This window comes from Polistes dominula, unplaced genomic scaffold, assembly GCF_049000335.1.
Source record: "Polistes dominula isolate Pdom_NZ unplaced genomic scaffold, Pdom_raw_medaka contig_49, whole genome shotgun sequence".
Taxonomy (NCBI): Eukaryota; Metazoa; Arthropoda; class Insecta; order Hymenoptera; family Vespidae; genus Polistes; species Polistes dominula.
In genome coordinates, this window is record NW_028300914.1 from 5,480,059 (window position 1) to 5,507,358 (window position 27,300).

A 27,300-nucleotide genomic window follows, 5' to 3' on the forward strand; every position below is an offset into this window, starting at 1 on the left:
ATCACTCTTGAACCTTTCAAATTCGCATTACCGGACGTGGTGTAGGTACGAACACAAGTTGGCCGTTAAATCGTTGCATTTTACGTACGAAGATTACATTATGCTTGATGAGTTAGTCAAAACTATTATTATTTCTTCTCATTTTTTTTTCTTTTACATTTATTCACTAAACGAACAGTAAATTCAACAAAGTTCAATTATTTTTCGATTTCTCTTTCTTTACTTTTTTACAATCCGAATTCTCGCATCAGGAATAAAATTATTTTCTACTTTCCCCTTTAAAAAGAGATGTTCTTTCTATCTTTTCTTCTTTTTTTAAAACAACCGTAACATTGAAATGCATGTTCAAATAGTAAAAGGTCGGAGGATGGACAAATTGCGGGGAATATTTTTACAAAAATTAAATTAACTTTCATTCGTTTTCCATTTTTTTCGATTCCCCGGAGTGCAATAACGGAGTTTTATCGAAACTCAAATCGATTTTTCACTAATTCACGCTTGTAAATTTTCCCCTTTTCCTTTTCCCAATACGTAATAACAGTCTATATTTCTTTTTTTAATTTACTTACCATTAGATTCATCAAACTTTAATTATAAACAAAAATAAAACTCAATTACAAGTTAATATTGTTCGCAGGAGAAAGAAAATTATTGCAATCTATGAAATTGAAGCACAAAACAAGAGAAGTTAGCAAAGGGGAAAATAAATTTCGTAGAATAATTTTGGTTATCTACCCACATGCGGTAATGCTTTACGTTAATTTATGTCGGCGACATTTTGCTTGGTAAGCGTGCGGGCGCGCGCGCGTGCGAAAATGTTCGATGGAGAGAAAACAGGTCGTCGTCTTCGTCGTCTTCGTCGTAAAGCCCTGACAAGACAAACTTGATGGTATAGAATAGAAAAGAGGGGTAGTTTAACCAAGGTTGGTAGAAGGTAGTAGGAAGGAAGGAAGGTAAGTTCTATAAGGGCATAAAGGGTTCGCGTGTTTTAGGAATTTATGCGTCGACACGCGCCAACGTTGACTCGCATACGATTTAACAAATTTCCGGATACGGAGTTCTAACTTTAGAGACGTGAACGACAGGGCCATTAAAAGCGTCTACCAAACTCTAACGTTAATAAGCCACCCCTTCGCATCCCCCTCACCCAATCTTTTTCTTCTTTTCTTTTTAATTTTGCTTCTGGGGTGGTTCTTTTTATGTATTCAATTTTTCTTAAAATTAACTTCTCTTTACTTTTAACGATTTTCTAAGAAAGGGTTGTTGATTCACGACTAACCGTTTTCTTGGTTAAATAAGCGTTCTGTTTCTTTCTTTGTATATAACAATTCAGTGTCACATTGTTGGTTTCTTATAGACTTCGAAAGTAATGAACCAATCTTAATTACATTTTTTTTATTTTGTGTGATTTTTTTCAACTTATTATAGTATATAGGGTAGTTTTTATTGCTATTATTTTCTATTTTTTATTACTAATTTAAAGATTTATTATTTAGAGGTTATCTAAGTCTAAGTTCTGTAAATTTTCAATAGATGGCGCTGTATCACAATTCAATTGTTTCACGTTTTTTTCATATTTACATATGACATAACCTAATCCCTTGCTTTTTATATTTTTTCGTGCATTATTATTTAATGTATTCCATTGTAATTGTGGTATTATTTTGTGTGGTGTTATTATATATATTGTATATATTAAAAATTTTATATTGTTTGGTGCCTAATTTAAATTCCCAAAAATTATTAGTGAATATTAATTTGACTGCATTAAATAGTTTAGAATTATATTAAATCAATGTTTTATAACAACCTAGTCTATATATATATATATATTATTTCGTGCATATAATCAAAGTCTTCTTGTGAAATATTTACGAGAATATACCTAACGGTTTATGTAATCATTCGAGAAAAAATTCGAGAAACACTGATAAGGATATTGAATTAACGACTACAATAAAAGTAACGTAATCAGAAACCATCTCGTTAAAGTATTTCTTATAAGTATCGGTCAAGATGATTTTCGTCTGACCCTTTAGGCTAGCCTTTCTTTTCTATATATTTCTCTTTCTCTCGTTTTCTCTCTTTGGATTACCAGTCTTCCAGTCATCTCTAATCCGAACATTAAATGTTAGATTTTACGATGCCCGATTGAATGGACAATAGTTACTCGAACCTGATTCTCTCGGATATCTCCCTCAAGCTAGAGGATAGACGAATCTAACTTCTTGAAACATCGATGAGGAACACAACACACAATAGTGGACAGTTAAAATCGTTAAATAAACGATGAGTCGTTGGTTTCATATTCTTCGAGAGTTCAACTTAACGAGTTTTCGATTCTTTACGAACATGACGTGTTTCAATAAACATAAATGGTTCTATTATCTTTTTTTATTATTATTATTTTTATTAATGTAAACTATTGGAGATGTGGAAAATTTGTTTAACTTCAGAATAAACAATTTGAGTATTTTCTTTTTGCTGCTTTTTTTCTTTTTCTTTTTCTCCTTCTTTTTTTTAGGAAAAAAACATGAACTTGACCTTCCAACGATGATAGGCAAGCAACAGACATATGAGATTGACAGCTTTCTTTTCTCCTCCCATTGTCCTACGAATTCTAAAGTCCCCAAGGCAGCTGCGAAGCTTTTCGTTTCGAGAATCGTGCCCTATAGATCGTTGTTCTTCTTACATTAGAGCAGAAATCCAAACTAGAGAATCACCCGTGACGCGTTGGTATTAATTTGCCCTGCCAGCTGCACGACATCTGCGGACTTCTGGTTCCTATTTTTTTTTTCTTTTTTCCTTTCTTCTTTTCGATCCTAGTCAATATAATTGCTCTAGGAAGTAATTTCAATTTTTTTTCTTTTAATTCTCTCAATCATCACTTTGCTAAAGTATTTTACTTTTTTTCGAGCACAAAAAACGTAAACACGTGTTTAAAATTAGGTACATAAATTGTTTTGAAATGAAAGAAAAAATATTAGAACCGGTTATGCGATATCAATGAAGTTGTATGTCCTGTTTTAGAATAAAAATGGAAAATAATAAAAACTATGTACGCGTCAACACGAGGTCACGATAAAAATAAGTACACCCTTGAGATCGTTAAACTTCTCTTTAGCGATAACGGATTAAGTGCTAGGAGAAAGAGAATGGAGAGAGGAAAAGATAAAAAAACTCCCACATATGAAACGAGGTCGGAACGGAAACTATAAAAATATTAGCGGATAAGGTAAACTTGTGCGACTGCTGGAACTCGTAAAGCGATCGTTTTAAAAGAATAATGTCCTACGAAAAAGGAAAGAAAAAAAAAGAAAAGAAAAAAAAGATACTCGTAGGTAACTAAAATATAATATTTCAACGAAGATTATTAAAACGGAAACTTAAATAAAGAAAATGGAAAGAAAATTTATCTCTTGGATACTTTGTTTTGCTACAATACTAATTTTCATTGGTCAACACTTTCGAATTTGTTTAGACAAATTTTTAATTTATTTTTTAATAAAACGATTAACGTTTGTTGGAAAATTTATTTCATGAATTTTTTCTACAATACAAATTTCATTGGTGCGCATATTTATGAATTTTCCCAAAGTAAGCAATTTTATTGACGAATATTTTGGAATTGTTCAAACGAATGTTTAATTTATTTTTAATAATACAATTATCATCTGTTCAAAGTAAATTATGTGTTGAATATTATTTGAATTAGTCTAATGTTCAAATTATCAAAATATGCAAATGTTGGTAAAACATCATAGATTTGCATAGATACTAGTAATAAATGGTGTATATATATTATGCAACAAGAAGGAATAAAATTGACAGAGATATAATCGCGATACGGTGTTCCATTAGAAAGTACACCGAAACTCTCTTTACGTGAAATAAAAAAAGGGGATTCGCTTTGTCCATTGGTCGATTTCCTCGATCGGATTAGTCATGGCGGCTTAGTTCAACGTGCTAAAAACAGTATTCATCGTTACCCCGATTCAACTATTTCCTTTTATTTACCTTTCTCTTCTTTTACCCTCTGACTCTACAAAAAAAAAAAAGGAAAAAAAATGAAAAACCAAAAAATATTATCTTTGTTACACCATTTCGCGTAGGTTTGCGAAAGTTCAGTTTATTTCTGACGTGTCAGATAGAATTTAACTTTGCAATAAAAAAAAAACCTATAAAAACACAAAAACTTGGATATCGGAGTAAGGATTAGAATAAAGTGGGGGAGTAAGAAAGTAAGGAGATAGAGAAAGTTGGAATTGAAGGGGAGTGAGGGGGGGACAGAATAAGAGGAAAAAGGAGAACCGAGGGCATTAGCTTCAACATTAGGAAGAAGTTTTAAGGCCGTGGGAAGCGGGGAGGTGAAAAAAAAGGGAAGTGCATGTGGTACGAAGGAAATGCATTGCGCTAAGTGCAAGCTGTCGTGCGAAAAAGCTTCTCGAGTGCCCAGGAACGAAAAGCTCGCTTGCCACGCGCCACAAATTCAAAGACACTCAGATAGAAAGAGGAAGAGAACGAGAACGAAAGAGATAGAAAGAGAGAGATGTAAAAGACAAAGAGTTAGAGTAGTCGAAAAGATTGCTCGACCGTGACCTTGGCAACCTTTCTCTCCCTCCGTCCTTCTCTTGAGAACGCGCCTCCGCAAGCTACTCTTTGCCCTTTGTCTTTCCCTTCCTCCCCCTTCCACCCCCTTTATCCATATCTCTTTCTATCTCACTCTTTCCTCTCCCACTCATTACACGTCTCTCATTCCCTACAGATTCTTCTTCTTCTTCTCTCTTTTTCTTTTCCTTTTTGACTACGACGACTATTACAACAACGACGACGACAACGACGACTACAACCACGACGATGAGTTTCATTTTCGCTCGAGGGAATATACCTCTTTTATTTTCTCTTTTATTTCTTCATTAGCGGTATTTAATCTGTTAATAAAGAGAGTCTCTACTTTTGCATCTCGTTTGAATTTTATGTTTGATCTACAGAAAAATAGATTTCTTACAGGATTGCTAATATTTATTCGGTAAGCTTATGAAAAAATTATTAAGAAATATTAATTAAAAGTTAGATTATTTTTTTCAATGATTTCTGGTGGATATTAATTTTTGAATATTATTTTTGTAAGATCGTAGAATCGGTTTTCTTGTATTCTTAATTCCCTAGGACGTCGTTGATCATTAAAATTGATTAGGTTAACTTTTTCTTGATTTCTATTAGGTCTAATAATGTCGAAAACAATTTAAAAACAAACAATAGTCTAATATTTGATGCATTCCTCATTTTTAGAGATTTATAAATAATCCTAGGTATTCTATGAGTTAAAATTGAAATATTTATCATATAAAAAAAGGATATAAACTAAAAAAAAAATATGATATCGAAGAAACCAAGCGAGATAGATAGTTCGATAGATTGATAAATGGATGAATGGATGGATGTTATAATATTTGTGATCGTGTTTGAATCGAAATGGAAGGATGGTAATGGTAGAAAGATAAGTTGCATGTACGACCAACGCAAATTGATTAGAAATACATTTAATAACTTTTTTTGATTTCTATTAGGTCTAATAATATCGAAAACAATTTTTAAAAAAACAATAGTCTAATATTTGAGCCATTTCAAATTCCTAGGGACATTATTAATAATCCTAAGAATCCAATCAGTTAAAATCGGAATGTTTCTCGTTTAAAAAATAAATTGAAAATAAATAATATTAAGGTAGATAGATTGATAGATGGATGGATGGATGGATGGATGGATGTTATAATATTTGTGATCACGTTTGGATCGAAATGGTAGGATAGTAATTGTAGAAAGGTAAGATGTATACGATCAACAAAATTAATTAGAAATATATTTGATAACGTTTTCTTGATTTTTATTAGGTCTAATAATATCAAAAACAATAATCTAATATTTGAGGCATTTCTAATTCCTAGGGACATTATTTATAATCCTAGGAATACACAATCAATTAAAATCGGAATGTTCATCATATAAAGGAAATAAATTGAAAATAAATAATATCAAGATAAATAGATTGATGGATGAATGGACGGATGGATGTTATAATATTTGCGATCGTGTTGAATCGAAATGGAACGATAGTAATGGTAGAAAGATAAGTTGCGTATACGACCAAAACGCACAATGACGAACGATCGTGAATCGAGGCCGCATTTGTCGAGTGTTCTGTAGCACGTTCCGCTCGATTAATCCGGCTCGAGTGTCGTCATGGCATTTCCGTGTGAAAAAGCACCCTTTTGTGTTGAAGTACGACCGGGAGGAAGAGGAGGAGGTATATACTCCGGTGGGTTCCTCTGAGACGAGGAACGCGAACGCCTAAGAGAATGGAAAAGAACAGAGAAAAGAACGCATAGAGAAAGTGAAAGAAACAAAAAGATGGGTCCTAGGTACGAGAGCTGGAAAAGAGGACCCCCTGTCTGTCTGTCTATCTGTCTGTCTGTCTGTAGTAATCTTCGTATTGTCTCTTCGACATCTCTCTGTTTCCATCTTTTTTTTCTTTTTTTCCGCCCTTCTTTTCTGTCTTTCACTTTATCTCTATCTGTTCTCCCATCGTCTACTTGTTCACCATCCTCTTGGTGCATACAACACACCTACCTACAGTCACCCTGTGTGTACGCGCATTGGTGTAAAAGCATCTCCTTTGACATTGCCGAGAACGGTAAGAAGAAGAAGAAGAATAAGAGAGGGAGGAAGTGGAAGGAGCAATCCCCCATGGTCGCGTTTACGAGACCTTCGGTTCTAACTTTTCTCTCTCTTTTTACGAGATTCCTTTTACGGAGAAAGGATACTAGTGAAAGGAAGAAGGATCACAGTCAAAGCCGACTAACAAAAGACGACAATTCACGTCAAGACAGCTAATTTAAATAGAAACTTTGATAGATAGCTAAAAAGTATTCGTGAACAATTACTATGATACTGAGGACTTTAAAACAATCGTTTGTTGTTATATTTTATTCTATATTAATCGATGAGTAGTTATTGTAGTTTTGAAAAATTTCAAATTTAATATACAAATAAAAAAATATTATGATCATAAGCATGACTAAGATTTAGTCAATGTTGAATTGTTTGGTGAAAGCCAAGTCTGACAATAAAGAAGAAAAAAAAGGGAAGACAAACGAAGCGTACAGGAAAGAGATAAACGTCGTTCGTCAATCAACGAACCCATTAGGGTTGCACCCAAGATGACGAAGTAACGACGAAACAAGGAAGAAACGAAAGAAGCCTCAAAGACTCCGCCCTTTTCTTTCTCGTAAACTCACATCAATGTCGAGAGAAAGAGAGAGAGAGAGAGAAAGAGAGAGAGAAAGAGAAGACAACGGTGAGTGTTAACTGGCTAGACGACTAACACACAAGTGGTTTATTGAACGATGGTTGAGGTGATCTTTGGGTTATTTTGTGTCAGAGGATTATCTGGAATCCATGGAAAGCAATGCGACCAAAGAATTTCTGATGAATCATCATCACATTTAGACTCTCAACATTCATGATTTCCAAATGAAAATGTTGGTGGATAAAAATGAAGAAAGTAGGCGTCAATCATCGTGACTAGAAAAGCAAGTAAGACAGCTATCAAAACGATCACAGCGTGTTGTTCGGTTGGAAATTAGGATGATAATCTTAGTCGAGTATATTTCGCGTTTGTAGCAGCTGCCAGGAGGTAAGAAAGTTGATATCCAACCGAGGTTATCTGCATTAGCCTCGGGTAACGATTGTCATCGAGGGTGGTGTGCTGGTCTAACGCAAAATGGCGCGCTCTCGTTGGACGCGAGAGATCGTAACAGCGTTTAGAGAGAAATTTCATTTTATTCGACAACCTAAGAAAATTCTGTTTTAACTCTTTACGGCCATAAGCTTTGTCCATTATCAACGAATCCACTTTCGGACTATCTCCATTTACTTTTACCGATCCGAGAACAACTACGAGGGAAGAATTCGCGATACGTGCGCAACACGAACAAAGCAACTTCCTTCCTTCTTTCCTTTCTTCCCTTTCTTATTTTTCGTTGCTAACTCAGTATCCTAAAGGGTATAAAACAAGATAATTATTACCTTCTCGATCGTTATCCTCAGATCGACGATCTTATCTCGTTCGGATAGTTTTACGAGTAGGAAGGTAAGATCGGATAAGGTTGATCTTCCAAAGAAGATACCTAACCGAACACTAAATTTAGCCTAATAAATACCACACTATATTATATTTAAACTCTAACAACGTTCATCGCTAACAAACGTTTAGATTATTATCTTTAAAAAGATTAAAAAGAAAAAGAATTTTTTGACAAGAGTTTCTTTTCAAACTGTGAACGCTATTATGGAAAAGAAAGAGTCCAGTTAACGATCCAATCCTCCCAAAATAATGCGCCGTTTAATTGGCCAAAAAGATTTTGTCGGGTTCCCTTTGTGAAGGCTATGGTTGTGTGTGCTACGGTGGTCCTACCGATTCATGCTTCAAGTCTTTCTGGACTCTTGAGAGAGAGACCCTCAAGTTTGTGATAAATGACATTCCAAGAGTACGACCTAATCGAAACAGGTAAAGGTCCCTTCACAACAACCACTTAAAAATTTTTCTTGGTAAGAAAAGCATTTGGTAATACCATTCCTCCGTGTTGTTGTTCCTTTTTAACGATCTTGTTCAGAATTTGATAATTGATCAATTTCGACTCGTCAACAAGTCAAAACAATAATTAAATGTAAAGTGAAACGGTAATTTTGAACAAAATTTTAGTCTATTCGTTAAGAATTAGGGAAATAAATATTAGATAACTGAATTGGATGTCCAATTTCCTTATCTCAAATAAAATAAATTATTAACAAAAATTAATAGGTCATTGAATTAGATATTTAATTTCCTAATTGCAAAGCCACACAGTTGACTACCTTCTGAAGTATTGACATTGGAAAACAACAACTTAAACAAATGTTTAACAAATGATAAATAAATATTTCTTGGATACCCACTTTTTTTCAATATCAAGTCGTATATTTTTGTGGATAAAAATGATTAAGATCGTGGATTATGACGCATCATCATACAACTTATGAAAATTGGACCTCCTGCGATTTAAATGTAAAACCCATACTTTTATTTCTTGGAGTCTTTTTTATTTGGAGGAAAACAACGTAGCTGAAACACGTTCTCTTAGCATGGGGATCCCTCCAGTCTGGCGCCAAGCAATAATAACCGTTCGCCCACGCTGAGTGTTCTCGGAGGTTTTTGCACCATCGTTCGGAAGCCTCGTCTCGATCGTTTTATCCATCGCAAAAATTCAGCCTACGATTGGTCAACAAAAAAAAGAAAGAAAAGAAAGGAAAAAGAAAAAGAAAATAAAAGCCCCTCCGGTTAATTTACTCGTCTGTAATATCGATTTCTCTTGCTGTCCATCAAAACTGATCTCGCGTGTGCACAACTGAAAGTGAAACGAGTATAACAAAAGAGAAATAAAAATCTAAACGACAGTGATTAATCGTGTGCATTGGTGAGTCAGCAAAGCAAACATCGAACATTATACGATATATGGAAAGGAAATGAAAAATCTTGTGAAATGAAGTAAAGAAAATAAAAAAAAAAGTAGCAAAAAAGATGATAAGGAAAGAGATTTGAAAGATCATTACGAGCTAGTGAAAAGTTCGTACCAATTCACCATGACTACTACTACTACACTACTACTACTACTAATAGTCGATTTGTTTGATATAAAAGGAACGATTCCCTTTTTCTTTGGTGGTACCCGCAGGAGTGGTCAATAATTTCGCAAGTTCGATCGATCGAACGAACAACGATAAAGGGCAGCACTAACACCAACACCAACAAAATCACCAATAGCAATAGATAACAGCAACAGCAACAGCAGCAGCAGCGGTGCGAACCAGACGGGGAATAGAAAATGAAAATAAACGCATAGAGAGTAAAAGAAAGAGAAAAACAGACAGAAAGAGAAAAAAGAAGATTAAAAGATCGAATCGGTCAGCAACCCCTAGCGTAATAGCGATTATCAGAGTGCATTCCGTCGTTCATACGCCTGCGGAAGACATAAATCCGACTACTCCCCGCCTTCTTCATGAGTAATAAGAAAGAAAAAGAGAGAAAAAGAGAGAGAGACAGAGAAAAAGAGAATGAATGAGTCGTCTCGTAATCTCGCACAGACATCGAAAAGTAATGGCAGACCCATCGAATTTTTCCAGGCTCATTCCGTTCAAGATCATTGCTTGTTCATGTTGAAAGAAAAGATTGGGTTGAGAGCTAACGTAACTAATGGTAAAAGAATATGCGAGCAGAAAATCTCGGTTATGGCTTCTAATGGATTCGTTTCTTTGGGTTTAATGTTAGATGATTTGGACCATGTGCGCTTTAGGTTAAGCATTTTTTGTTTTCTTCATTTCATCAGACAGATCTATCCAAGATGTTGGCTGTTGGATGATAAATGAGTTGAGAAAGGAGTGTAGGAAGAATATCTTTAAAGATGGAAATATAAATCCCAGAAGATTGGTGGATCCAAGAAATATTTGTGAATCTAAAAAGAATTGTGAGTCCAAGAAGATTGCTTGATCCACGAATCTTCTTGGATCAGAAACAATGATATAATTATACAGAATTTCCAATAATAGTATTATTACTGAAAGCCTGATTTAACTTAGAAGACATCACTTAACTAATGCTCGTGACACTTTGTGCCATTTTCGGGTTTCCCACTTTCATCTTTCACCGATTTAAATCACAAACGAGCTTTTGGTTTAGTTTCACTAACGATCCCTTTAATTAGTCACTCTACGTATCCCCAAAAGTTTCGATGTTTCCAATGGCCGGCTATTGTGTTACGACCCTAACGAACTCGACTAGTTTGCAATACATTTGGGATATTCAAAGTCATACAATATATTAATTGTATCTATTGTATTATTTTGTGTTCAGGTGACTCGTGAAAGTACCTTTCTCTTCGTACTATATAGAAATTAATGGGATCACGCTGGTTGGCTACCAAAAGGAAAAAAAAAGAAAAGAAAGGGTAGGTAAATATTCCAGGATCGATCGTCGATGAAAAAGAGAATAAAAATGACCCTATCAAAAGTTTCAACTTTAGCAAGTAAGCAAGTACACACACGGTAGCATAATGTCGGTAACGATAATTCGTTGAAACGCCACCTGAATCACCATCGCCACCATCATCACCGACACCAACACTAACACTACCAACATCCCTTGGTGCCTTTTTTCCCTGATATTCTGTCGGTGCGGATTATGTTAATGCCGTTCTCTTTCTCTTTTGATCCGCAGCAACGTAGGGTGCACAGAGAGTGAGCCAAAGTACAAGCGAGAGAGACAGAAATAGAGAGAAAGAGATAGAGAGACAGAGAGAGAAAGTACTGCAGGAGATTTCGATGAAGGGTCCCGGAGGGTGAAACTGCACGAGACAGAAAGCAGCGGCAGAAGCGAACGGGGGTGGGAGTGCCGGCAAACGGTGAGTCATACTTCATCCCCTGGCTTTCCATAAGGGGTGTGAGGGAAGTGACTGGTCGCCGTCATCCCCATCGTTTTCAGGGCTACAGACGAATCCCCCCCGAACATCGCGTCGAAACTACCCTACACTGCGAAATTATATTTCTTCCAAAGTAAAGGCACCTAAGCTCCCTTGCCTACGTTCCAATCGTATCCTGCAATGTTTACGCATTTACTCTTCCATGATTCTCTCTCAACATTTACTCGTTCTTACAAAAATATGAAATCCCTCAATGTCCCTTTTAAAAAAAAATATAAAAAAAAACTGATATCATAACATTAATAACATTTCCCAAATGGCAAATTGCGGTCGTAATTTGTGATTTTCTCTTAGAGTTGATTCATTTTTCATGATAATAAAATCGTTCCAAAAATGTTCAAGAAAATATCACATATCGTATTAACATTTACAGAGAAGGGGAAAATTATGGTTGTAATAAATATCGGTAAGATTACTCAGAATGATATGAGACGAAAATTGAGAAACCCACGCATGTGTGATATTGAATGCGTAAGCCCTCGTGGAGTGGCACTTTAATTTTGACTAACAAATTTTGGGGGTAAGAGTTTACGTGACACTCGAAAAAAAGGAAGGAACGAAGAAAGGAAGGAAAAAGGAGTAGCAGCAAGCAATAGCAGCAAAAGCAGCAGCAAGCTAGCAAGCAAACGAGCTTAGGAAGGACACAGCTGGCGCTGAATCATCGAGACCTGCTCCGTAAGCGTTACCAAGGTTTCTAAGTAGATTCTTCGAACTTATCGTTTCCTTTTATCGAAAGGACCAGACAACCAAATTATCTACTTCAAAATTTCGAACAAAAATTCAACCCGAAAAAAGAAAAGGACTTTTTCGTGTACTATGTTCAAGTTATTAGAAGAACGTAGAGAGATAATTAGTATCACGACTACCAAGCGAACGACTATACTATACTCCCCCAATCTGCTTTTCTTATTTTATTTTTTTTTTATCACGAACAAGCCAATGCACTCGAGCACAGAGAGTATTGTGTTCCTAAGCCGACGATCGCTTTGACTTTAGAACGACGCTTCGTAACGCGATAGCAAACCAAGACTCGGTATCAGCTGACGCAGTGATCATAAATACACCAACCGGAAAGGCTTGGAAAAAAAAGGAGAGAGAGAGAGAGAGAGAGAGAAAGAGAGAGCGTGACGCAGCTGGTAATAATATTATTCCTCTACGTTATGGCTTCCCAGAGTGAAGAAGAGAAGAGGAAGAAAAGTTGCGGTAAAAAGATATAAACTAACAATACTGAGAGACTATCTGTAAAAAAAAAAGCATTGGAATAATTATGACATTATGACATTATGACATCAACAAAAACTAAACAATGATGCGAAACAAATTAAAATTCGATTGACTATCTTCTACCAGTTTATTTTTATAATTCGAATCTTCATATAATTTTTTCTTCAATGAAATTCCGGACGAACAACGAAAACTAAATTACAATGATCTTAAAAGAAATGAAATTCGATTGACTCTTTTTTTTCCTTTCATCTTGTTCTCGTAATTCGAAACACCGTCCTAATTTTTCCTTTGTTAAAATGCAATCCCTCCATCTTTCAAATTAAGTATTCAGATGGTCCACGTGCGTATGTGCCAACACAATGATCGCATATGCGATATCCCTCCTCTCCTTTCTTTCGAGACCCAAGATCGAGGAGTCTCCGTTTGCTGTAGGTAACTCAAGCAGCAGCCACTTGGAAAACAACAATAAGCGTAACTGTAGATTCGAGGTAACTTTACGCTCGATCTCCATTTTCCTCTTTGCCCACTTAGCACTTAGTGCAAATGGTGCTTGCTGCAATTCGGGCTCGTGCGCCGAAAGAACCTCCTCTGGTAGGAGTGTTCATGACGACCATGAAGGGAAACTATGACACTGATGAAGACATGTAGGACCAGAAAAAAGGGTGACACGTGCGAATTCAAATCTTTCTAACGGTCCAACTCAACTACCAATTATCGCCAGACGTTAAACGAGATCAATCAAAAAACGTTGAAAAATTATATATAACGTATTGCATAAAATACATTTTTTTCAAATACGTGAAGCATGTTTTTCATCACGTTCATATTAAATTAGAAAATTAGTTGCAGAGTTGTGTAAACAAATTATAGTCTATCGTAAATTGTATACTAACAAATTAATGCAATAACGATATCATTTGAATACGCGTACAGGTTTCCATTAAATTCGAGTTTACTGAAACTTGGAAACTTTGAAAAAAAAAAGTGATAATGTGTGTTGCATAAATTTATTTTGTTTAATCTTAAAAACCAATTAGTATCAAATTTGTAATATATTGAAGAATTAAGGAAAGGTGTGCAAACAAATTACAGCCTATCGTTTAATTTTGTAGTAGAAAATGTACAGCAAGATCGATCTCGTCTTGGACTGGCGCGCAGGTTTCTCCATTAAATCCGAGTTTGCCGAAGGGAGGTTAAATTATTACGCGGTATAAACAATTATGGAGTTATGAATTATTACGCAGCCTTTAATTCTGCATCACGGTGTACATATAGAGAAGTGTATACAGTATTGAACATTGTAGCTTGGGGCGATCGTCAGAGACGAGGATTACGATGAGGAGGAGAGGAGGAAATGGAGGTGGAAGGGAATGATGGCAGAGATGCCGTAATAGAATCGAGCAAGAGAGATAGGAATAGAAAGAGAAAGAGAAAGAAGAAGGAAAAGGGAAAGAAGGAAAGTATATTCAAGCGGACACGCTTTTGAAGTCTTGCGAAGGATAATCCCGAGAAACAGAGAATCGAAGATTAACAAAGTCGTATTCGCGAAGCACATGGCTCCCGGCATGAAAGAAACCAGTCCAAGATAAGAGAACGGCCGAGTTGGAAAATTGTACTCGCTAAGGAAATAAGCTTGTCGCGCCTAATGCGAACAAAAGCCCTTTTGATAAGAGGGAAACGATCAAAGAGAACAAGAAATAAAGGAGGATAGGATTATCATCGAATTCTCGATTGATTAAACCATCAAAGGTAGACGTTTCCACTAAAGGAATTTTGATTGATACAATATAATTGTATATGATTACTTGCAATCTCCAAAAAGAGGAACAGTTTCTTTAATCAGTTAACAGGGATCGTTAAAAATATTCTACAGTTTTTGTTAACCCCAAATTCTAGTCCCTTCAATTTGTCTCTCAGTTAAATTATAATCAAATAATAAATATTGTAATATTTTTAGAAATGTTTGATAGAAATTCAGCAACTATTGATGATTCATCTTTGTAGTTTTTATATTTAATATAAGTAATGGTTGTTGATTAAAAATAAAAAAACGTACCATGCCCTCGTCAACGGACGTGTCTTCCTCGTAGTAGCATTCGTCAGCTTCCTCCGATGCTAACATTGTAGGAATTTCCGTTGACTCTTCCTTAGCATCCTGTCTCCTCACCCAATCCATGTTTGTTTACAAATTTGTTAACGTTTTTTTAATTTTTTCTTCGATTGTCAAAATCAAATAAATAAATCAAATCCAACGAATTTGTTCTTCCTCAAGTCGAGGAAAGAAAAATGACGAAACCTTCTCGTTCGCGATCACATGTCTTTCACAATTCGATTATATCGAAGATTTATTTACACATAAATCACTGTTTCTACCTCTCACAGTTATTATCGTCCTGTTTATTGTATCAGAAACTAATGCGACACTTCGATTACCAGTCCAATACGGCAACGTTGCTTCGAGAAGCTGACATTTACGAAATGTCAAACCTCCACCATATTCGGCTGACCGAATTCAACCACAAATCGTGATCCTTGGATTACAACAATCTTTCTTTCAATTCACACCAAAAAAAAATATCAAACGTAAATCAAAATTATTATTCGATCACTCGACCAAAACTAAAGCACATGGGATATCCACGAATCATTAAAATCCAAAATCTACCTACACAAAATTGCAGAGTCATCAACGTCGAGAATGATTTTCGAATTCAGACAGCTCGTTAAAAAAAAAACGTTGCTGCAAGTCTACGTTTCGATCAACGTACACGTACAAAAAAATACTCAAACCCCTCTCTCTCTTTCCTCTCTCTCTCTTTCCTCTCTTTTATTATAGAAGTAAATAGAAAAAGAGAGAAATACGCGCGCGCAGCACAGACAGGGCGCGTGTACTTGCGCACGAGCGAGCAAGCAAGCAAGCAAGCAAGGATGCAAGCAAGCGAGCAAGCAAGCAAGCAAACGAGCAAACCACCACGACGACGGTGCAGCTGCAACTGTGTGTGCACGCCGGGAATGCTGGAGGTGGTATGAAGGCGGTAAGCCGGCTCGGGTTCTCCTCTCCTTTCCTCTTTCCCTCTCACTCACTAAACTCACTCTCTTTTACTATACACACAGAGAGAAAGAGAGAGACCTATGAAGGCACGGGGGCGCGCGCGCGCGCGTATATTTCTCACTCTCTGTCTCACTCACTCTAATGTATTCTCCACAAAGCCGGCCGGAAAGCGTCTGCCTGCCTGTCCTGCGAGCTTCCCGCTGGACGAACGTGAACCGAGAGAAGAGACGGGAGTAGGCAAGAGTGGGCGATATACGGGAGAGGGGCACCAGAAGGGAGGAGGAGGGGCTGCACTCTAACGAGGGTGGCCAAGGGTTCCTTTTCTCTATCTCTCTCTTTCTTCCTCTCTCATTTTCTGTCTCATTCTCTCTCTCTGTCATTCTTTTTATTCCCATTCCACGTTCCCAACTTTGACGCTCTTCGTCACTCCGAGCAGCATCCATTTTCTCTCCTTCTCTTATTTACCCCCACCATCTACCCGATTCCCCCTCTACTCTTTCTTTTCTCTACAATCCACCCACCCCTCCATTTCTCCTCTTTGGACTGGAGAGACTCGCCGCGGGTTCAGGGACGATCTCTTTTCAGTCCAGACTAAGGGGTCACCGTCTCGAAGGATCTACTCACACAATTCTATATATATATATATATATAGTTGCAAAAGTTTTCTTTTACTTTTCCAGGAAGAGATTGAGAATGGTATCCTTGTATTTTTATCTCGAATAAAGAAAAAGGTAACCTTTTCGTATCCTTGTATCTCTTCGATTTACTATTTTTCTTTCGGATTCACATAATACGAGAGATTGCACGTGCCCTTGGTTTTTGTTGGATTAGTATCGTCTTTAGTTTTGTTTAATCAGGATTTAGAGATATTTGGTTGAATATTTAATATTTATAATATCATATGTTTAACAAACGTGGTTTCCGTTCATCCGAAGTACTTAAATCTAGGATTTGCAAACAACACGCAGTAATGGTTCCCCCTTTACAGGGCCATTACGGGCGCTAGACAAATAAAACTTCGAGATAATTGCGATAAGGTTTAGAGAGAAAATATTACCGGCCACTGTATAGATTCTCTGAACAAATACACGTAAATTGTCTGTCTGTCTATCTGTCTGTCTGTTCACGGTCATGAACCAATTGCTGTTTTTACAGTAGAACATTCAAGTTGTTACATCCCTGAGTAGTCCCTGTTCCTATGTGAACAGACAGAGAACCTCGATGTCCCAATGTGAATACGACGAAGATGGAAAGGATGTAAAGATAACTCGAGTACGTCAGGGACGGTGCTAAAAATTGATATGAAATGTCAAAGTGTATTTGTAAAAGAGAGAGAGAAAGAAAAAAGGAAACGTGGAAATGCGAACACGCGCGAGAATAAACTCACTGAGTGCATGTAACACACACACCTTTTCGAAATCGCAAACGAGATGATCGTTAAAAATTAATTACTCGAGAACCGTAAGAAAATCCTCTTGAGAGATCGGAGAGATCGATAATCCGAGAAAATTGTTACATAATCTTACCGGATATTTTTATCCAACAGTGACGTTAATAAAAGGAATATTTTCATTACTCCATCGAGAGGAACATCTCGTAACAAAATGAACGTAACAATCGTTTAAATTTATTTCCCCACCTTGTACGATTAATTCCATACAAACTTTATTTGACATTAAATTTTTCATTAAACGTATCGCACAGAGAATCGAATTTACAATTTGATTGGAAAGAAAAAAAAACAATTGAGATAAATTGTAAATAAAACACAATTGGGAAAGGAATAAAAGATGGGTGGTGTGCAGGTTATTCGGGGTATGGTCGAGAAACTCGTAGATACGTCACTGCGGGAACCACGAGAGAGCCGCGAAATGTTGAAAAAGGGGTGAGAGAGAGGGAGGGTGAGGGAGGAGAGTGAAAGATAGAGAGAAAGAGAGAGAAATTCTGTGCAGTGTGTGTTAGTCATGAGTTGCCCATGGCAACCCACGCGGCAGCTATGCACGCTGCTCTAGGCACATCGTTTGAAATTCTATGTGTATATATGTGTATATATATATATATATATATATATATATATATATATATATATATATATATGTATGAGATAGAGAGAGACACGACGATAGGAAGGGAGCCCGATTACGTAGCCTTGTATACTCACACACATTCACATATATATACACAGTTACACACACACATAGGAGAGAGTACAAGACACGCATAGCGTAAGTTAATTGATTTTGGCTCTGTTGGGCCGGTCCGAAATGTTGCCACTCGATCGAAGTAAAGCATCGAAAACGCGTTAACGCAATCGAATCAAAGAGCATTTTGAGTTTATGTCGAATAAATCTTCGTTTCATACAATCATTATATTTTATATTCAATATTTTTATTATTCAAATTTTTGACGATATCAAAAAATAGCGGGACTTAGGAGTGTGCATGGTAGCTGATTTAATGTAAGATCTCTATCCCTTGGGAACGTACCGATCGTACCCTTTGGAAAGATAAAACAGATGAATAAAAGTTCACTCTGACGTAGAGATTAGAGTAATCCAGAGGATAGGGTGGAGAAGATGCCTTTTTATTGTTGAAGCAACAGGATGAACGTTGCACAATTCGAATCACAGCACGCGAACTAATCTCCAGAGGGTTGTCGAGATCATCGTAAAAACTAGCGTCGAGTACTATACCATGATGTTTGGCTTGACCTACAATATGAATCACGCATCTGTGTGTCTCTTCTTGTTTATTTTTTGTTGTCACACGTTTTGTCACATTGATTTTTTATGACTTTTCGTTTAAGCCGAATGGGTCATATGTGACTCATAAATATCACTAATTTTAATTTGTCTGAACGGTGAGTTCAGAATTTTGTAGAATATCGTTTTAAATTCGTTGCGTGTTGATTATTGAAGCTAATTGTTCTGTTTTAATTAGGATTGAATATACTTATTACATATGTTAGCCACATGGTTCATATACGAGTTCCTAAATAACACAAATTTCAATTAACCTGAATACAAAATGTAGAGTTTTGTTAGAATTTCAATAGGTATTGGATACAACAATTACGTGATCTACAAATAAGCTGACCAATTTTGTGACATAAGAGGAATAATATTCACCTAATCTCATGTAACATGTACAATATTGATCCTTTGAAAATTATGACCTACCAATTATCCTTACATTCAGTTATTATAGCAGATAGTAGCTCATCAACCTTCCTATTTAGATATGCATCGATGCAATGTAATATCTTCTATCAAACGAATAATTGAGGAAGAGAGAATGACGATAAAGGGAGAAGCATTAAATTCAAATGGACCACAAACCTAACTCACCCTCTATATCAAACGCAACTATCAAAACCTCGTATCGACCTTATTCTAACGATCGTTAAATGCTGCGGTCATTTTATGAAATATTAGTGACCACGACCGTAGAAATTGTATATAAACGTGTACATGCGTGTATATAGTGTGTATTCTCTTCTTGTATTTCATAGAAACGAAATAAGTCCACCCACGCAATGATTGAATAAGTCAACAAGATTTTCTCATAATCTTGGCACCTTCTCCAATTTCCTATGAGAGACCAGTTTCTTTTATTACTCGTACTACTTTCGAAATGTCCCTAGAATTTCTTTTTGTGTTTCTTCTCTTCTTCAAATACGCTTTAGTGTTTTAGATTTATGCTTCCTAAAATTGTGAAACACATTTTCGTAGAAAAATCGTCGTAATCTCATCAACGGTAACTTTTCTTTTTGTTTCTTTTTCTTCTTTACGAAGTTAGAGATTAAACAAAACGTTGAAACTTTCTAAATCACAACAGAATCGTTGATGATAAAATAATAAAATATTTGTTATACTTCATATGACAATAAATTCTCTCGAGAGGATGAAATAAAAATGAAGGAAAAAAAGAAAGAGAGAGAAAGAGAGAGAGAGCTTTATGAAATCCCATTTGTTCATGAGATTATCCGAATCGCTTTTTCGGTTTCCCTCTGTCCTACATTTATTCAGTAATCTCGTTCCGTGTAACTCTCCCATAAAGCGCTAGCTCGTTCGCGAACGACTCGCTTTCTATAGAAGTGCGGACCGCGAAATCCTGTTTGTCTTTCATCATCTATGAACGCGAGATATGAGCGAATGAGCGAATGAGCGTGCATAGCATGAACAGTTAAAGGATATTCTTATCTCCTTAAAGTTAAAAAGTATATAACAATATTATATCAACATATTTCTGTTACGTAAACCATTGACGTCAAATCAAAATAACGTTTAGAAATACTTGTCAAGAATATTATTACATTATTAACAAAGTATGAGATTACATCGATTAATTTTAGTTAGAAATCAGAATAATTCAAGGAATAATTGACAAACATTTTTTGATTTACAATAATCATGACAACAATTTGAAAAAAAAAATCAAAATAAAACTGAAAAAGTAGAAATTGAAATGATTTTACTGAACAAAATTTCGCGTATGATTCTTTTGAAGATATCCGCTGGCATGTTGCGAGAACGCGAGAGATCATTCCAACAGATTTACATCTCCGAGAAAGAAGAAAAGAAGGAGGAAAGAAGTAGCACGCGGTATAAAGGAGTGAAAGGAAGGATTAAAAAAAGAAAAAAGAGAGAGAAAAAGAGAGGTAGATGAGAATAAGAAGGAACCACAACGAACACACAGGACTGACATACTACGAAGCCAAAAAGGATTCTTGGGAAGCTGAAAAAGATCCCACGAGAGGACCTTGACTCCCTGTCAGGTCGCTTTCTCATCTTCTTCTTCTTCTTATTCTTCTTATTTTTATTTAACCATAAAGACTGACCGCTGTATTTTACGACGCCTGTTTGACTGAGAAAAATAATCGAAAGATACCAAAAGGTTAATTTGTAAGCAATTAGATCATTTAACTTCAGTAGTGTTAAAAACTGCAACTTAAAACTTTAAATAGAAAAGAATATTTTTAATTAATTGCTAATATTTCGTTTAAATGACTAATCTACTTTTTTGTAAGGGGGTGAGAATCGTAATTTTTTTTCTAAACCTAATTCAATGATATTATTTATTAAATAAAAATTTGATTCTAAAAATATGACTGCATTTAAAAATGTATAACAACGAGCAATGTTTTTTAGGACACTATTTTATATTTAATATATTTTTTTCTAGGGTCTGCAAGCTCTTTTAAATTAAATCTGATGACCCATATAATTAGATACCAGTTGCATAAAAGAACCTAGAAAAATGGCTACAACCCAAAGCTTAAGACAGCTATCAATGGTTTTTAGGACACTTTTCTATGAATAGTATTTGTTTCGTAGGGTCAGCAGATTCTTTTAAATTAAGTAAGTTTGTGGTGACCTCATTTTAATATATATATATATATATATTTGATTTCAACATCATTGTTTGAACTAATAGTAAAACATTTCTTTAGGGTACTAAATGTGTGCGAAGCATTTAAAATAGCAACGATTAAAATGTTTACGATTCCGTCATCGTTACAAACAGAATTGTGTGTCGAGTTTTCTAGAGAGGAAAACATTTAATCGCTAAAAATATTAATCGGTGTATCAAACAACACAAAGATGATGATGATGATGACGACGACGACGATGATGGGAACAGCTGCCACGTTCATTATCTACTCAAAGATATCATCCCGCTTCGAAACTAACAAGAAATTGTCGTCGTATCGTGATCGCGCGAACGAATCAACACATCGTGCCTCTCGTTTCCCCTTCTGCCATTAACCAACGCGAGATAAGTTTCGAGTATCATCGTGGTTCAAAATAAAAAATAAAAAGAAACAACAACTCTCTTTCCAGATTTAAAAAAAAAAAAATAAAAAATAAAAATAACGATCGTTTAATTTCATTTCATTTCGGAACATGTATCTCAAACGATCGTAATTATCCGAATTCTCATTTATTTCTTAATTATAGTAATTATTGACATAAAAAAAAAAACAATATGAAGAATTTTATTTGATACTTCATCGATCGATATTGAATTTTGTAATTAAAATTCTTGATACGATGTTAATGTTTTGTTCATTCTTTACGTTTATTATTAACCGAAAAATGATTATTTTAAATATTATTTTTGTAAAAAAAATGTACAAAAAAATTAGGTGGAATACATACTTCAATATTACTAAAAGAATTTTAGTTGAAATTGATATGGGTATTTAAAATGACTCCGTTTAATTTACTGTCAGTAATGAATGTATTAATTAGGATCCAGTATCAAATTGTAAAGAACCTAATTGTCACAATTAGTTGAATACCGTTCATTAGACTGGTTACAGTATGAATATATAACTGTTGATAAGTTTTAATGTTAAATGTCAACATGTATCGATTCTCATTTATTTCCTCGCAAGGATCATTAGTATCGATAGGGTAAAGGTATAAAAGAATGATAAAAGTATTATCAAGAAGAAAGTTTGGGAACAGTATTAAACAGAAAGTATCGAGAATCAAATGATAATAACGTGAGAGTGAAAGATAAATCTTAAAGGCTATCGGTATCTCTGAAGTCGAACTTTCTCGTAGAATCGAATAGAAATTCTCGCGCGGTCGCGATCGTTTCTCTCGAAGTTCTTATTCATTATTCCTTCTTCTTCTTCTTCTTTTTATTATTATTATTATTATTATCTTATTCTTGAAAGAATGTTTTTTCTTCTGCTGATGCTGATGTCCAGAACGATTCGTCGTTTAACTTATGCTCAAAGAGAGAAACGATTAAAACGAGTACTGAGAACACGACCACGCCCTTTGCTCACGAGACCTCTCTTGTCGGAACCTTTCGGAATGTAAAACCATTATGTGTGAACATGCTAACTTGTTCTTTCTTCTTAAATGTTCCAACAAATATCTTTCCAATCGAATTCTATACAATTCAATAATTTTTATTCACCTTTTTTTTCTTTTACTCTTGCATTCTCATAATATTCTCTTATATTCTATCTACAAAAATATTTAAATAAATTATTTTTAGAATCGAATCTTATTGTTAAACAAAATTCCTAATTTTTACCTTCCTTTTTTATCTCCTACTCTTGTCGAAGTATATTACGTGAACAATAATTAATTAATTTGTTAATTTTGTTCATTTTCCTTAAATGTTTTAACAAATACCTTTTACTATTGAATTTTACATAATTCAATAATTTTTATTCACTTATTTTTCTTCTAACTTTTGTACTCTCATATGCTCTACTAAAATATTTAAATAAATTATTTTTAGAATCGAATCTTATTGTTAAACAAAATTCCTAATTTTTGCTATACTTTTCTCTCTTCTATTTTTGTCGAACAATATTGCGTGAACATACTAATTTGTTCGTTTTTCTTAAATGTTCTAACAAATATCTTTCGCAATTGAATTGTATAATATATAATTCAACAATTTTTATTTACATTTCTTTTCTTACTCTTGTACTCTCATATTCCCATATATTGTTCTCTTACTCTCTTACACTTTGCTTACTCATCCAATTTCATTCTTTTCTCTTACTCATCTCTAACCCTTTCTCTTCTTTTCCCTTTCTCTAATTTACTTTACACTTATTCAATTGTAATAAGTTAACTTACGAAAGATCAGATAACGATCAATGTATATTACAAGTATTCATTATCGAAGAAGACAAACATTATCCTTCAGGATCTTTCTCTTATTCTTCCTGGAAAGGAGAATAGTTCATCGACTAGGAGTGAATAAGCTTCAGACGTCGTAGTTCGTGGCAACCGACGTTTACCGTATTAACTCTAATTAGTGATAATTAGGAGAAATTCCTTGTATGCCGTCATAAATTGAAACTGGGCGTAAAATAGCGAAGAAACGAAAAGAAAGAAACAAAAAAAGGCCAGAAAAAAGAAAGTAGGGATATATATTTTTTACTAAATATATACTATATATATATTTTTACAAGTTCATAGCTATAATAATATAATTATAGCTAAATAATATAACAAATTTATACAGGGTGATCGGTAACTGGTGGTACAAGCGAAAAGGGGGTGATTCTACATGAAAAAATTAATCGAAAATATAGAATAAAAATTATATATTATATAAAATTATATATTATATGTATATATTTTTACAAGTGGGGTGAAAAAAAAGGGAGAGTTTGGTAAACCTAACAAAACAAATCGTTGTATTAGTAAAATGAAATTGTTCTCCATTTCTTTCATTTTTTATTCCTTTTCTTCTCTCCCTCCCCTTTTCTCCCCCATTATTTATTTCTATCACATTCATACTCCTTTGTTTCGAAAGGATTTTTATAGATGATAGGCTTAGGTCGATGATACTAATCATATTCATACAAGGATCTGTACTATTCGTTAAATAGGAAAATAAATCGATTTCAATTTAATATCGGAGAAACGTTGAAAATAATTTTCTAATTAATCTTCTCTTTCTCTCTATATAATAGGCAGGATGATGTTTATTAATTACCAGAGACGCGACGGAGCCTTATAATCGACATTTTCTGAGGATTTGAACGATAAAACTCGGCGCCGGTTTCGTGATCGAACGTGTTATGAAATGTTTCTATCACCGTTCACTACCGAGAATTATGTTTCGTTACTTGCATAAACATATATGTACATATATATATATAAACATAAATATCAGATACATGTTGTATGACGTAAAAGATTCTCATTTATTGTACATGTTTTCTTTGTTAAACTAAATTTGACTATGACAAATGTCATAAGCATGCACATTGATGCACATTTATCATTGATACATATTTCTTAATAGAATACAGTATACATTTAAATTGATAAATATTTTTAAATTATACCCACAGCACAAATTACAAATTAAACCAATTGTTTTGTCGGATTAATGAACAATTAAAATTCCCGTGTAATTGAAAAAGAAAAAAACATTTACAACTAATTATAAAATAAACGTACAAATAAGTACCGTAAACGTTGAACATTTGTAACTGTATACACTGGCGCCAGCACAGTTTCTCGTTTATTCATTTATTGTAATAAGAATAAAAAGTAAAAAAATGTTCGATAAATTCTAAAGAAAATATCGTTGCACGTTTAAATAAAAATAATTAGCTTAACGCGTATTGAAATAATAATAGAATAGTTATTAATGATCGTTAAAGAAAATAGAGGAAAGAATGACGAATGGAATTTAACCATGTGTGTGTGTATATATATATGTAATATCGAAGCCTAGACGAGATAAGGAAATATGGGACATACAACGTAGATATACAAGTTCGACGAACTTATGTTGGTTGGTTGGTTGATGGGGACAAAACGGGTAGCTCAAGTGTTAGATCGAGACACAGATTACGCAATTTTGAAAAAAGGTTTTAACACCGTTTTTCTTCTACAGCATCTACAGCTTGTAGAATTTTAACGTGAGGGAGACGCTAATAGAAGAGGACCGGAAGAACCTGAAAAAAAAGAATGATACGTGTGTGTGTGTTCGTTCACTTATAAGCTGCAAACCCTAAACCTCTGGTTTCTTCATCGCCTATATATATAGCTAAGCTCGGATCTACGAAAAAGAATATTAGTGTGCTCTTTGCCCTTTAAAAAAAAGAACAAAAAGAATAAAAGGAACAAGAAATATGAAAAAAGGATGAATCAGGATTAACAACGAAAAGGAACGTCTTACCGGAAGAAATAGGCCGAAGATCTGACTTGACTAAAAAAAAAAGAACCTGTGGGCAGCTAAAGATGCATTCTAAAATATATTTTCTACTTCTTCTGTTCCAATTTCTTAAAACTAAAGCTAAAACTATTATCGAAGTAACATAATACATGATTTGTTGTGTATTTTAATGTTGGAGAAAAATAATCATTAGTCTCTTATTTATGATGTTGATTTTGAATTAATATAAATTCATCTTATTTTTTCTGGTTTTAACAGCGACTTTAAGAAACCTGGCCACGAACAACTATATTTATACGATATTTTTAATTAAATATTATCACCTGACGTATCTTAATTATGATGTTGAATTTGAATTAATATAAATTCATTTTGTTTTTTTCAGGTTTTAACAGCGACTTTAAGAAAATTGGCCACGAACAGCGACATTTATACACGCGATATTTTTAATTAAATATTACCACCAGACGTGTCTTAATTATGATGTTGAATTTGAATGAATAGTATAATCGATTTTATTGTAGGTCTTAACAACGACTTAAATAAATATGACCATGAATACCGAGTGGAGGACCCAAATCGTAGGTAGTGAGGATGCGAAAGAATGCGCTAAGGTATTTCGCGATGCCAAGATTCGGAGGGAGAATCTCGTCGTAGCAAGGGTCGGTGGTACACCGAGAAGAAAAAGAACAAAAAAAAGGGAAAAAAGGAACCGTCCTGGACCAAGACCGAAAAAGAAAGAGCAAGGGAAAAGAGCAAGAGAAAGAGAAGACGGTGTGGTAACTGTGAGAGATGGTCCAACCATACACAAATTGCTTACAGAGGGAAAAAAGTGCTTCTTCGTTTGTCTTATTTCGTGTTTTTTCACATTCCAAATATCTTTCACTTCATTTGTAATTTTTATTTTTTTTATTCATTTTAGGGAATGAGAAAATGATTCGCATTTGAATGGAATGCACGAAGAAATATTTTTGTGTACCAGGTGCAATATTATCTTTCGTCATAAATTAACTCTGTTTCAAAGTATCTTTTTTAAAACAGTGCAAAACGTGTTTTCCATTGTTTGTTATGAGAATAAAAAATAAGTATGTCACGTTGTTAATCATGAACACAACGTTTCGTTAGTTTTACTTTATAACAAGAAAATTAAAGTTGCAAAAAGTCGTACATTTCGTTCATCGCGTTAAGAACTTTTTTTCACGGCAACGTTTAAAAAGTTATCCTCTTGAAATTAGAGAGCAGAACGCTGTGTGCGCACACCTCTTGTGCTACGTCATTTCTTTATTCATGAGTTCGTCGTAAAGCTCACACAAAATCTCATCCTTAGAGTATAATTTATACGCACTGTCGTAAAACAAAGATTAGACTTCTCAGTTTATAAACAAAATTCAAAATAGTTTAAACCCTATAATTCGATTGATGCTTTACAAAAATGCTTGATAAAAAAAGGGGGCGGAGATTGGACGGAGATAAAATCCTTGAATATTAAAGTCCAACAACCTGGTATCTTGAATCGACTGATCAAACCCGATAATTAGATGTCCTGAAAAAAATTCTTATTCAATTGCATATAAAAGAAGAAATAAAAAACATCAATTTGCACATAAATAAAATCCTTGAATATTGAGAACCGATGACTTGACGTTTAATGTTCAACATTCTACAAAATTCCAGCTCGATTAAAACAAAAACAAAAAACAAGAAGGGTCTAAAGAAAAATCTCGTCTCATAGGAATCGAGAGGGGTATCTACTGAAGAAGAGATTCTGGTCGA

The 27,300-nt window shown here is 34.6% G+C and overlaps 1 protein-coding gene and 1 long non-coding RNA gene across 5 annotated transcripts in view; one reads left to right on the top strand and one right to left on the bottom strand.

Annotated features, from left to right (window-relative positions):
- LOC149033351 (uncharacterized) overlaps positions 1–22,876 on the top strand; it is a 40,646-nt gene extending 17,770 nt beyond the window's left edge. Inside the window, exons 2-6 of the long non-coding RNA XR_016175772.1 lie at positions 10,949–11,042; positions 11,312–11,495; positions 20,362–20,756; positions 21,037–21,212; positions 21,305–22,876. This is a non-coding gene — a long non-coding RNA (uncharacterized LOC149033351). The remainder of the gene's footprint in view (positions 1–10,948; positions 11,043–11,311; positions 11,496–20,361; positions 20,757–21,036; positions 21,213–21,304) is intronic.
- The window catches only part of LOC107065045 (uncharacterized), a 137,014-nt gene that overhangs the window by 48,339 nt on the left and 61,375 nt on the right, over positions 1–27,300 (bottom strand). The window contains exon 1 of one of the 4 annotated variants that reach the window (XM_015318340.2): positions 14,857–15,789. The exons of the other annotated variants lie outside the window; for them this stretch is intronic. Coding sequence (XP_015173826.1) covers positions 14,857–14,976 — 120 coding nt within the window. The 5' untranslated portion in view covers positions 14,977–15,789. Of the gene's footprint in view, positions 1–14,856; positions 15,790–27,300 lie in introns of those variants that run through there. 4 annotated transcript variants of the gene reach the window in all.